General features: G+C 58.4%; 1 protein-coding gene across 1 annotated transcript in view; it reads right to left on the bottom strand.

Annotated features, from left to right (window-relative positions):
• Positions 1–1,103: 1,103 nt before the first annotated feature.
• The window catches only part of GLI2 (GLI family zinc finger 2), a gene marked incomplete at its 3' end in the record, with an annotated part of 245,640 nt that continues 233,604 nt past the window's right edge, over positions 1,104–13,139 (bottom strand). Inside the window, exons 11-14 of the mRNA XM_079710035.1 lie at positions 8,297–8,461; positions 6,751–7,029; positions 4,929–5,265; positions 1,104–3,532 (exon numbers count right to left, since the gene is read on the bottom strand). Coding sequence (XP_079566161.1) covers positions 1,104–3,532; positions 4,929–5,265; positions 6,751–7,029; positions 8,297–8,461 — 3,210 coding nt within the window. The remainder of the gene's footprint in view (positions 3,533–4,928; positions 5,266–6,750; positions 7,030–8,296; positions 8,462–13,139) is intronic.

The raw sequence follows: 13,139 nt of genomic DNA on the forward strand, positions 1-13,139 counted from the left end.
CTGTAGCTAGGGGGTTGGTCACTGGGCCGCTGGCGAGCGAACAGCACGGCCTGGAGGAACTTGGTCGGAGGTTGCTGTCGAGCCCTGGGGTTTATCCATGGTCAAGTGGGTGCGTAGTGCATTGGAGAAACAGGCTTGGGTAAACACGCGACTTTCTCGTCCTACTGGGAGACCTCCAGGGCAGCCTGAAGCTGGGCGCCTGGCATGCTCACTTTACCCAGGCCCCAGGCCACGCTTCAGCTCACCTTGGCCATCCTTAACCCACAGCAGCTCCGGCAGCCCCGAGGTATTTAGAAATGTGTTCTTCTCAGGAAGGGCTACATTCTACACGCGGGAACACTGTAAACATGGTCTGGAGAGGCCAGGGTAGCTTCTGGGCTTGCCCTGAGTATTACACTGTTTTCTTTCCTTTTTTTGGGTGATACTTCCATACTTTATTCATCCACACACACTTGGACAGTCGGCCAACTGTAAACTTGGCTTTGCGGGGTAGAGATGCCTGCTCTACCAAACCCGGAATCAGGATGTGCTTCCAGATCACCCAGGTAAAAATTTTCTTCCACTCCATGGCAAGGGATGTTAGAGGCCTCAAGAATTAAGCTTCATAGAAGAATTCCGGTGGGCCATGAATTCCTTTACTTTGCAGGTACTGGAACAAGAAACGTATCTTCCTGGATTAGAATACCTAGTATGGCTTTCGGATTCAAACCCAAATGTGGTTCCTCTCGCCTCTTTCCACGTGTGCTCGGAAAGCCCTGGGCCAACGTAACCCCTCATCAGCCAGATGACAGAGGTGACAAAGCCAGAGCAGAGTGGTCCTATAAACACCAAAGGCTGCGAAGCGCTGTGTAAACGAGTTTGCATTCCTGCCTTGCATTTTCTGTTGAGGCTTTTTTCAGAGTTCCGACAGATAATCTAAAAAGAAGACCAGACAGGACGCACATAAACCTGCCCTTAAAGCCTCTGTGGTCTGAACCAGCCACTGGCCAAACTCCCTCAGACCTATTTAATACTTTTTGGGGAAAAAGATGAAATGGACGAAAGCCCCGCGCTCTAGGAAGCGCTGGTCCCTCAGGGTCCGCACAGCGCCAGGGGCCGGGGCCTTAGGTCATCATGTTGAGGAACTTGCTCTCCTCGGCCAGGCTGGTGAGCATGGAGCTCATGTCCCCGACGGCCATGTTGCTGATGCCCGCGGGGATGGAGGGCAGAGTCAGGGAGTTGCGGGGGGTGGTGAGGCGGGAGGAGCTCTGGGAGAAGCCGTGGAGGAGACTGGGGCTCAGGGCCCCCGAGAGCAAGCTGGAGTGATCACCATCATCCATGATGGCATCAAAATCAATCTGGGGGGCCTCGAGTAGCTGGGAGTCCACAGTGCTGGACACCTGGTTAAGCCCTGGCGAGGGCAAGGCCTGGGGCTGTGGAGGCTGGGGCCGCATGGCCTGGCAGCTGGCCTGGTTCTCCAGGCCTCCGTTCTGCTCATACATGTGGATCTGGCCGTAATAGTAAAGCGTGCTGTGGTCCTGGGCCCCGCCCGCATCCTGGGGGGGTGCCTGGGGAGTCAGGGCCAACACGCCACCCATCGTCCCCTTGGGCACAGACTCTGCCAACTCCTGGTCGGCCGACAGGGCAGCCATGGCATGGCCAGTGGCCCTGGCATAGGCCAGCTGCTGCCCCACACGCACCCCACGGCGGCGGCCAGCAGGGCCGGGCTCTGCAGGTGGCCGGGGTTGCACTAGGCCGAAGCTCGATCCGGCCGCCCCCGTCGGGCCCTGCTGAGGCCCCACGAAGCCAGGCTGGTGGGGAGGCACAAGGCTGGGGCCTTGGCAGTAGCCCTCGTGGCTCATGGCTGTGGCCAGGTGATGGCTCTGCTGGGGGTAGCTCTGGGCTAGGTGAGGTGGTGGCATCCTAGCCAGGCTGGAACTGGGGCCGTCAAGTTCCCTGTGGCTGCTAACCATCATGGCGGGGTCAGGGACAACTTCCATCTGCTGGGGGGGCCCCAGGTGGCCTGGCTTGGCCGCCATGTTGCTGCAGGACCGGGGGAACTGGTGCGGGGCCCCACCCAGGGGGCTCAGCTGGGGATGGGCTTGGCCGAAGCCGGGGTGGGCGCTCACAGCAGCCGCCATGCTGGAACACTGGCCACCTGCCCCTGGCTGCCGCAGCTGCTGCATGTAATTTACCCTGGGCGCGGAGGGTGCTCCACCGCAGGGCTGCAGGTGTGGCTGCAAGCTGTCCAGGACCCCGGGGCTCAGCTGCAGGCCCTGTTGACTGTAGCCTGGGTACTGGCTGAAGGCTGGCTTCTGCGGCACCACTGCCAGGTGGCCCTGTGGGAAGGCCGGGGGCTTCCCCTGGCTGGCCAGGGCGTCCACGGTGCCGGAGCTCACCTCGTTCCACTGCACAGGCATACTGTTTTTGTTCAGGCTGGAGGGGGCCCCGTAACCCAGTGGACAGCCTCCCAGCACAGGGGCAGAGGGGCCCACGTTGGAGTCTGCAGCCGCTATCGTGTGCCGGCCGTGCAGCCCGGGGCTGGGCAGTTTGGGGCTCTCGGAGAAGCAGGTGCTCTCCGGGGGGTACACCTTTGGGGCGCTCTCCTCCAGGGCGCCCCCGGCATGCGCCTTGATGTACTGCACCACGTCGTCGGGCAGCACAAGGTCGTCCTCCGGCAGCCCGAGGCCGACCTCGGGGCCCGCGCCGTCCGCCCCCACCGCCAAGGCCTCCATCACTGCGTTCTCGCTGATACTGGGCGGCCGGGGCGAGTAGGGGCCGCGGGCCAGGCCGCCGTCGGCGCTCGCGTGGCTCTGCAGACGGAGGCCTCGGCCCTGGGCGCAGGGCGGCGGCAGAGCGGCCGGGGTCACGTCGTGGGCGCTGTGGAAGCGCTGCACCCGCGGGGGCGCCAGGGCGTCGGGTCGCCTCCCGGGATCGCTGGCCCTCCGCGCCCCACCACCCGGCGCCTCGTGGGGGAAGCAGGGCGCCGGCCCCGCTGGCCCGTAGTGCGGCCCATCGCTGCCCCGCCGAGGCCCGATCGGGCGCGGGCAGGCGGCGGGCAGCGTGCGCTCGGGCGCATCCAGGAGCGCCAGCCGGGTCCGCAGGCTAGCGCGCTCCAGGCCGGGGAGCGGGGTGGGGGGCGGCCCGCCCGTGGCCGCCGCGTACTTGGCCCGCAGGCTGTACTGCTGGGCGGGCGTGAGCTGGAGCAGCCCCGGGCCGCCACCACCGCTGCCGCCATACTGGCTGGCCTCGCTGGAGCGCCGCGACGCGTCGGTGGAGATGGGGTCATAGGAGTCGGCGGAGCTGGCGGGGTGTGCGCGGCCGGCGCCCAGGGGCGAGGCCTCGCTGGAGCGGCGGCTGGAGAAGTAGGGGGAGATGCCCGAGGAGCGGCGGCTCACGGTGTAGGCCGAGCTGACCGTGCTGGTGGAGCTGTCGCGGCGCTCCTGCAGGTGGCTCAGCACGGTCACCTCGCCGGCGGACAGCTCGGACAGCCGCGGGGTGGGCAGCAGCCCCGCCGGCCCGCCGCCGCCTCTGAAGTTTTCCAGCACGGAGCCTGCGGGAGAGGAGAGAGGTCAGCGCCGGGGACTGGGGACAAGGGGCGGTGCTCTGCCTGCTTGGGCCGCGCTGAGCCTGCCGGGCCTAGAGCCCTGGAACGGGGCCTGGCACCCAGCAGGCACGCAGCCAATGATTTCTCAACGAGAGGAGGAAAGGAAAGGACAGTCAGCAGATGGTGGCACTCACTGCCAGGGCGGCTGGTGGAAGTCAGGAGGCCCGGTCCCCGTCTAGCACTGCCCGGCTGGCCCTGCCCTCTCATTCGGTCCCATCCTCAGTTTCTCCAGCTGTGGATGGGATGTGCCTCTCCGTAGCACTGCGTTATCCCCAAGAGCCCAGGAGGGCCCTGGCCACAGCCTCCCTGCATCCCCACCATCTACGGATGGGTGTTGCCAGGTGGGCTCCCCTGGGACTGAGTTTACCCAGCAGGCTGTTCAGGGGGAGTGTCCTGAGACCCACAGCCACGGCGGGGTGCTGCGGAGAGGCAGCAGAGTGGTTAGGGAGAAGACAGCTGCAACGCAGGCCCACCGCCAGCCGCGGCTCATCTCATAGGCAGCTCTGGGCCTTGAGCAGCCTCTACAGCCCTGCAGAGATCTATCCCTGGATGTGGGCCATGCCGGGAAGGGTGACCTTGGGTGAGGCAGCTGTCAGCACCCCAGGCAATCTCTGGAGGGGGTGGGGAGTTGAAGGCCATCTGCCGGCAGTTCCCTCGACAGCTGGTGCAACGAATCCCCCCTTCAAGGAGGAGCACGGTGGTGCCTCTCAGGGGTCTCCTCTTAATAACTCAGTGCCACGGTGCACACTGGGCCCTGGAGGGCAGTCTGGAGGCTCAGTGCCCCAAGGTGTCTGGCGCCCGGCGCGCAGCCTGGCACGGTGGCACTCAAGAAATGCCTGGTGAAGACGTCTTCCACCTCAAAGCCTGGCCAACGCTTCCCGAGGCTGAGCACAGGGCCGCCCCCTCCGTGACGCCCTCCCTGCACCTTCCCGGCTGCCTTGCTTTCTCTCGAGCTACCCTGAGCTCTGTACTCGGCGCTACTTGCTCATTCGGCATCTCGTAACTTGGCCTTCTAACCACAGGGACCGGGAACGTATCACTGTCCTGCCGAGGGCCTTTGCTGTGGTGTGCGCGGCAGGTGCCTGATAGACAAGTGGATGGCTCACGAGGAGAGCAAGAGCTGAGCTGGGTCTGCCGGCCTTGGGGCTCATGGGATGCAGCATGCTGTAGCCGGAAGAGCGTGGGCTTTGGAGCCACTCAGGCCTGGACCGAGTCTCAGCTCTGCCACCGATCTGAGCAAGGCACTTTCACCTCTCTGAGCCTCAATTCCCTGACCTGTGCAATGGGCCTGTAAGATCCATCTTCTCCAAGGCACACCTGCACGCCCGGGGCCTCCACTCACCACTTGCCGGCAGGGCGGGCAGCTTGGAGCTCCGGGTGTGTGGAGCCGGCCCGGCCCATGAGCAGGAATCCTTGAGCGACTTGAGCTTCTCCCTCTTGAGCTGCTCGAACCGGTGCACCGCGGTCATGTGTTTGCGCAGCTGCAGGCCACCGGTAGAAGGCGTGGCCAGGGCGGAGGCGTCGGCCCCCGGCGGGGGGTCCTCCAGAGCTGTCAGGTCTGCCAGGCTCCCGGGCCCTGTCCCCGGCATCTCCACGCCACTGTCATTGTTGGGGGCACTGCCCAGAGGAGAGGGCTCGCTGCTGCAGGAAGACTGGGCCCCGGGGCTGGACTGACACAGCTGTGGGGAGCGTGGTGAGAAGGCACCAGACTCAGAGGGTGCGAGCACCCACCGGCCCCACCACCCACGCTGCACCCTTGCACACCCGGGGGCAGGAAGCTGCCGTATGGAGGAGCTTTCAAAGCATCACTGCTCTGAACCCCGGCTTCCCCAACTGTAAGCGGGACCCGAACTGACTCCTGGAGAGAGTCGGTGGATGGATGGAGACCACCCGGCGAGTAGAAGGCAGCGGGTAATCGCCAGGCACCCACCACCCACCCGCCCTAGCCCCCTGCTATGCTCCTAAGCTTTCCCAGTCAACGTCTGGGCCGGAGCTCTCTGCCTGTAGAGCTTTCAGTATGTGGACCCTTTTAAGCTGAGCCCCACAGAGGCTGCCGCAGCCGCGCGAAATTGACAGGAAAGAGGAGACTCAAGTACCCCAACAACAGCGATGGGGGTGGGCCGCTCGATAAAGCAAGAAACAGTGAAGGCCTGCTACCTGCCGTCTGCCCAGCAGGCCGGAGGTGGGTTGCTAGAAAGGGAAGGGTTGACCGCGGAGGGTGCAGCTGCTGGACACAGCCTTCGCCCTTGACCTGAGTGGCCACCCCAAACCAGCCCTCCCTCTGCAACAGGGTGAATCGAGGCGAGAGCCCGTGGCACACGTGTACGGGGTGGAACCCCACAGAACCTGGGCTCCCTCCACCGTGACCTGGGATCTGAGCCCACATGAGGCTCACCTGGGGTGCAGCATGCCTGGTTCATTTCTAACCCGAAGGCTCCCAAATTCCTGACCTTTCCAGGGGAGCTGCACACAGCACGGCCCACATCCCTCGCCTCGGCACTCAAGGCCTTCTGTAGGTCACGCCCGCCCGGCTCCGCAGTCCAGATTCACACCCCCACCCTGCCCTGACCCTCACGTGGGCTCGGACCCCACCGCTTCCTCCTGTGCCTGCAAGCTTGGCCCCTGCTGCCGGCCTCGAGCTGTTCCGACGGCCCCCCCCTGCGGTGCCTGCCTTCCCGGCCGCCAGGAGCCCGGACAAGCGCCCCAGCCCCCCCTCACTCGCGCCAGCGCGCCCAGAGCCCACCCCGCCGCTCCGCTCACCTCCGTACCGTCTATCCTTAGGGGAGGTACAGTCAGGAGAAAGAGGTGGAGACAAAGAACAGGTGGTTAGAACAAAAGGGGTGCGGGCCAGAGGGGCAAGGACGCAGAGACAGGACAGAGGGGCGGGGCGGCTGCGGCGGCGGCGGGTCCTGGTTGGAAAGGCAGACACCGGCTACCGCCCCGCCCCCTGCAAACGGACCGCGTCGGGGGAGGCATCCCCGTCACCCACGGCCTGCCCAGCAGGACGGGACCTGGCACGAAACAGGTTCCGTGGGGGCCCGAGGTGGCGATGGGGGCCAGCTGAGCTGGGGAGAGGAGGGACATCCTCGCGCTCCTGGTGCTGCTGGGCACGGCCTCCTGGGGGCGGGGTATGGACCGGGCCTCTGCTGCGCAGCCCTGCTTACCCCGGAGTGCTCGGTCTTGATGGCTTTGACGTGCAGGCAGTCCTCCACGGCCTGGCTGGTGCTGCTGGCCTCGGCGCTCTCCTCGGAGCCCCGGCCAGGCTCGGCGCCGGCCTCGCTGTCCCCGTTCTCCCTGAGCAGGGGGGTGCGGAGGTGCACGTCGTTGCGCTGCTTCTTGGTGACGTGCGCATCTGGGCCGTGGACCGTTTTCACGTGCTTCCGGAGGGAGCTGGGGTCTGTGTACCTCTTGGTGCAGCCTGGGATCTTGCAGATGTAGGGTTTCTGGAAGAGGAGAGGCGTTACGGATGGGATAGGAAGGCAGACTCCGCGTGGGAGCACCGTCCGTCCTCCCGAAGCCGCGTCCTTCGGCAGAGCTGGCGGCACTGTCGGAAGGCGCTGGACCCCTGGACGCAGCCACGTCAGCCCCGCCCCGCCGGAGCCCCGCCCCGCCGGAGCCCCGCCCCGCCGGCTTCGCCTGCCACCTTTTCCTGCACGTAAGCCTGTGGTTAAGGGGGCCCCACCACGGACCGGGGACATGGATCAGAGCCTGTGGAGGGAGGGGACACACAGTGCCTGGTGTGATCTGCATAGCGATTGGGGTGCTGGGCTTTTTGGTATCAGTAGCGAGTGTATTACCTCGTTATACGTCTGTGACACAGCGCGAACACCTGCTCTCTCTCATGAGGAAAGACAGGTTCAGAGAGTCAAAGACACTGGCCCCAAGTCACCCAGGAGTGGGATGAAAACCCAGGGTTTCTGAACCTCGGTCCTGAGCTCATACACACACACACCAGCAACATCCACATATAGACATACTCTGTCTACATGCATACACACACACAGGTACACACATGTATGCACATACAAGCACACACATCCACGTAAACACACACTTACACACGTATGTAAACACCCACACACATAATACATACATCCACATCCACACACATGCACATACATACTTGCAAACACACATACCCCCACACACCCCTATCCGAGGCTAGCTCTTGTCTTTAGACACTCTGAGGGGTTCAGATACCTTTGGGAAGTCCTCGAACTTCCTGCCAGCATTGGAGCAGGTCCCTTTGGGGTCCAAAATGTATCAAAACGTTTAGAAACATCCTTTCCTGAGTCTACCCGAGTGACAGCAGTTGAGTGGCTGGGCGGGGACCGGAAGGTGGGTACAGAGTCACCACGAGCTCCCACCCGACTTTCCTCCCTGGGCTCCCTCAGCCCTGCCTGGGGCTCTGGCTACCAGGAGAGACAGAGGCTGCTCTGCGCCCCACGTGGGGAGGGACCGACAGCTCCGCAGGCCCGGGCGGCACGAGCGGCTGGAGCGTGTCATGCACGCTGACAGCCTGTGGTGGGGGGACAGGGCTGCCGCTGCGTGCCGAGTCCCCACACCAGGGGGCGGGGGGAAGTGGCACCTGGGCACCGAATGGCCTACGGGCGTCTAGAAACCGTGGGATGAGGGTGATGCATTCACGCACGTGTCCGCGGGGCCCCAGGCGCACGCCCGCCCGCTGCCCGCCTCCCTGGGGCCGGGTACCTCGTTGGAATGGGTGCGGTTCTGGTGCTTGGCGCGGTCCGAGGCATTCGAGAAGGCTTTGTTGCAGCCCTCATGCTCACACACGTACGGCTTCTCCCCTGTGTGGGAGCGCAGGTGCGTCTTCAGGTTCTCCAGGCGGGAGTAGGCCTTCGAACAGCCCTCAAACTGGGAAGAGGCGGGTTCAGTCAGTGAGGGCGCCCCAGATCCACCGCAGGGAGCCTGACCTGGCGGCCGGCCCGCTGGCCCCTCCCCCTCCCCGGCGTTCGCTCTGCCCCGCACGTGCAGCCAGGCGCACGGATCTCAGCGACAGCATCTACCTTCCTTCCTGATTATATAGAGGACACGTCGCAAAAACGTGGAAGGGACAGGAAAATGACACCGTCCACGGCCCCGGCAAGTCTCATTCTGGGGACTCTGCAGTTCATCCCCGCACGTTTTTAAAACCCAAATCGGGAACATCTCGAGCGTTCAGTTACTTATTCTGCTCGTTAAAATCAACAGCACATTGTAAAGACTCTTCCCATATGATTATGGGAAATAATCTGTAAATGTTCTCTTCAACGGTCTCCCAACGCCACTCCCTGATTAGAACTGTTCTGTGCATTGAATGTGCTGAGAATAAAATCCAGAGTCCTCCGCGTCCCTGAGGGAGCTGGCCATCCTCACCCTCGGTCCCTTCTGCTCCCTGACCCCGCTGAGCTCTTCCCGGCGAGTGGCCTTTGCGCACACTGTGCCCTCTGGCTGGAACCTCTTTCCCACCCCCACCCACCCCGGCACTGGCTTGGCCCACTCCCTCTCAATCTTTGAGGTCATCTCCTCCGAGAACAATTCTCTGATTTTCTTAATTATAATACCACCCTTTTCCCTTTATACTCCCTAACACAGTTTATAATTATCTTAATCATTTTGTTATCTGGCCTTCCCAATAGGATACAAGCTCCTGGAGAGCGGGTACTTTCTAGGTCTTGTTCATTTCTGTGTTCCTAGGACTTAGCGCCTGAGGAAGAGAAACATGTGCGGTGCTCAATAAACATTTTAGGAAAGGAAGAAAAGAGGGAGCCAGAGACAGGGGCAGGAAGAGAGGGAGGGAGGGAGGAAGGAAGGAGCACTGCAGGAGGTACCTATTCCAAACACACCGCCATTGCATCCAGTGTAGCTGTGAAAATTGCCCCCAGAATAACACGTAAACCCCAGCAGGAACTGTCTCATTCTTCACATCCTCCCCTTTACTCCGGACCAGTTTGACTGGGCACACTTGGCTCCAATGCCTTTTATTTGTTTCTGCAGTTCACAGCTCATATCAGAGGGCTATGGTTTGCTACCACTCGGGGTGTTAAGAAAATAACTTGCTGCAAAAGATCCAGAAGAGCCAAAACAATCTTGCAAAAGGAGGACAAATTTGGAAGACTGACACTTGCCAATTTCAAAACTTACGACAAAACTATGGTAATCAAGCTACTGTACAGCACAGGGAACTATATCCAATCTCCTGGGATAAACCATCATAGAAAAGAACATAAAAAAGAATGTATATATGTGTATAACGGAGTCCCTTTGCTGTACAGCAGAAATTAACACAACATTGTAAATCAACTGTACATCAATTTAAAAAAAAGACATTGTGTGGTACTGGCATAAGGACAGATGTATCGATCAACAGAAGAGAACTGCGAGTTAAGAAATAAACTCATACATTTAGGCTCAACTGGGTTTCAACAAGGGTGTCGAGACCATTCGATGGGGGAAATATAGTCTCTCCAACAAATGGGGTTGGGACAACTGTGTAACAACACGCGAAAGAACGAAGTTGGATCCTTATCTCACACCCTCTGCAAAAATTAACTCAAAATAGATTAAGGACCTAAATGGAAGAACTACCTTACTAAATGTATACATGTATATATTTATATGTTTATATAAATAAAACTATACTTATTAACTATAAAACTCACAGAAGAAAATATAGGGATAAATCTTTGTGACCTTGGATTAGGCAGTGGTTTCTTTTTTTTTTTTTTTTTTTTTTTTGCGGTACGCGGGCCTCTCACTGTTGTGGTCTCTCCCGTTGCGGAGCACAGGCTCCGGACGCGCAGGCCCAGCGGCCACGGCTCACGGGCCCAGCCGCTCCGCGGCATATGGGATCCTCCCAGACCGGGGCACGAACCCGTATCCCCCGCATCGGCAGGCGGACTCTCAACCACTGCGCCACCAGGGAGGCCCAAGGCAGTGGTTTCTTAGATACGTCAACAAAAGCACAAGCAAAGAAAACATTGGACTTTGAGAAAATTTAAAACTTTTATGCTTCAAAGGAAACCATGAAGAAAATCAAAAGAAAACCTACAGGGGCTTCCCTGGTGGCGCAGTGGTTGAGAGTCCGCCTGCCGATGCAGGGGACACGGGTTCGTGCCCCGGTCCGGGAAGATCCCACATGCCGCAGAGCGGCTGGGCCCGTGAGCCATGGCCGCTGAGCCTGCGCGTCCGGAGCCTGTGCTCCGCAACGGGAGAGGCCACAACAGTGAGAGGCCCGCGTACCGCCAAAAAAAAAGAAAAAACAAACAAAAAAAAAAACCTACAGAACGTGAGAAACTATCTGCAAATCATATATCCAATCAGGCTCTAGTAAAATCACTACAATTCAACAACAAAAAGACAAATAACTCAATTTAAAAATGGGCAAAATATTGGAGTAGACATTTCTCTAAAGAAGATATACAAATGGCCAATAAGCACACGAAAAGATGCCCAAATTCATCTGTCATTAGGGGAATGCAAATCAAAACCACAATGAGATGCAACTTCACACACACTAGGATGACTAGGTAACTGGAAGGCAGGTAACTACAAGTTTTGGTGTGGATGTGGAGAAATCAGAACCCTCACCCATGGCTGGTGGGAATGTAAAATACTGTCACCTTTTTGGAAAAGAGTTTGGCAGGTCCTCAAAAAGTTAAACATAGAGTTACTCTATGACCCAGCAATGACCCACTCTATGACTCTATGACCCACTCTTAGGTATATACGTAAGAAACTGAAAACATAGCCACACAAAAACTTGAAAGTGAATGTTCATAGCAGTGTTAATAGCCTAAAAGTGAAAACAATGCAAATAGCCACCAACTGATTAATGGATAAAAAACTGTGATCTGTCCACAGTGGAATATTATTTAGCCACAAAAAGAAATGAAATACTCATACATGATACTACATGGATGAACCTTGAAAACATGCTAAATGAAGGAAAAGACACAGAGGCTACACAGTGTTTGATTCCATTTTTATGAACTGCCCAGAATAAGCATGTTGATAGAGACAGAAAGCAAATTAGTGGTGGTCAGGGGATGCAGGGGAGGGGGACATGGGGGTGATTGCTGGTGGGTGTGGGGTTTCTTTTGGGGAGGTGTTGAAAATGTCCTAAAATTAGCTAGTGGTGAAGGCTGCACAAGTCTGTGAATTCGCTCAAAATCACTGAATTGTACATTCTTTTTTTTTTTTTTTTTTTTTTTCGATATGCGGGCCTCTCTCACTGTTGTGGCCTCTCCCGTTGCGGAGCACAGGCTCCGGACGCGCAGGCTCAGTGGCCATGGCTCACGGGCCCAGCTGCTCCGCGGCATGTGGGATCCCCCCGGACCGGGGCACGAACCCGTGTCCCCTGCATCGGCAGGTGGACTCTCAACCACTGCGCCACCAGGGAAGCCCTGAATTGTACATTCTTAAAAAAAAGGGTGAACTTTATGGTATGTGAATTCTATCTCAACGTAAAAAAACCAAAACCTTGCCCACGAAGGTAGTGTATTTCATTGAATCCTGGACACCACCGATTTTAAGACAGACTGATTTCAGAGTCATTAAAATGAGAACGAAGTGTATGTCTCAGAATCTATGAAATACGGTAATTCACAAAGAGCATTTCCCAGAGGCCTCTGTCACAGCCACAGGAGTGCATCACGGGGCCACCGCTCTTTGAAAGAGGGAGCCATTCCTGTGTGTTAAAAACGGGTCTAGGGCTTCCTTGGTGGTGCAGTGGTTGCGAATCTGCCTGCCAATGCAGGGGACACGGGTTCGTGCCCCAGTCCGGGAGGATCCCACATGCCGCGGAGCGGCTGGGCCCGTGAGCCATGGCCGCTGAGCCTGCGCGTCCAGAGCCTGTGCTCCGCAACGGGAGAGGCCACAGCAGTGAGAGGCCCGCATACTGCAAAAAAAAAAAAAAAAAAAAAAAAAAAAAGGGTCTCACCTATATTAACGCATATATGTGGAACCTAGAGAAATAGTACAGATGAACCGGTTTGCAGCGCAGAAACAGACACAGATGTAGACAACAAACGTATGGACACCAAGCGGGGAAAGTGGTGGGGGAGGGGTGGTGCTGTGATGAACTGGGAGATGGGGATTGACATGTATACACTAGTATGTATAAAATGGATAACTAATAAGAACCTGCTGTAGACAAAAATAAATAAAATAAAAATTTAAAAAAAGGTCTCACCAAACACATTGGGCTGGCCAAAAAGTTCGTTTGGGTTTCCCCGATCTTTTTGGCCAACCCAATAGTGTCACAAATCCTGTTGACTCCATAAGGGAGACTGTCTAAAAGGTCTTATCACTAAGTCCCCACTTTTTAAGAAACTCAACCCAAGTGACTTTTAATCCGTCATCGCTCAATCTGGGATGCTCCAGTGAAACTCTTTTCTGTGCGGAGGACAGGCTGCAGGGAGCCACCAAGCTGGCCCCCTGCCCGGGGTCACCCTGTTGGGTGAAGGCACAGCTGCGCCGTGGGGCTCCTGGTAACGCAGACACAACCACAGAGACACCAGCACGCCCCCCCACCCCCGCAGGTACCGAGATG

This window comes from Hyperoodon ampullatus, assembly GCF_949752795.1.
Source record: "Hyperoodon ampullatus genome assembly, chromosome: 8".
Lineage (NCBI taxonomy): Eukaryota > Metazoa > Chordata > Mammalia > Artiodactyla > Ziphiidae > Hyperoodon > Hyperoodon ampullatus.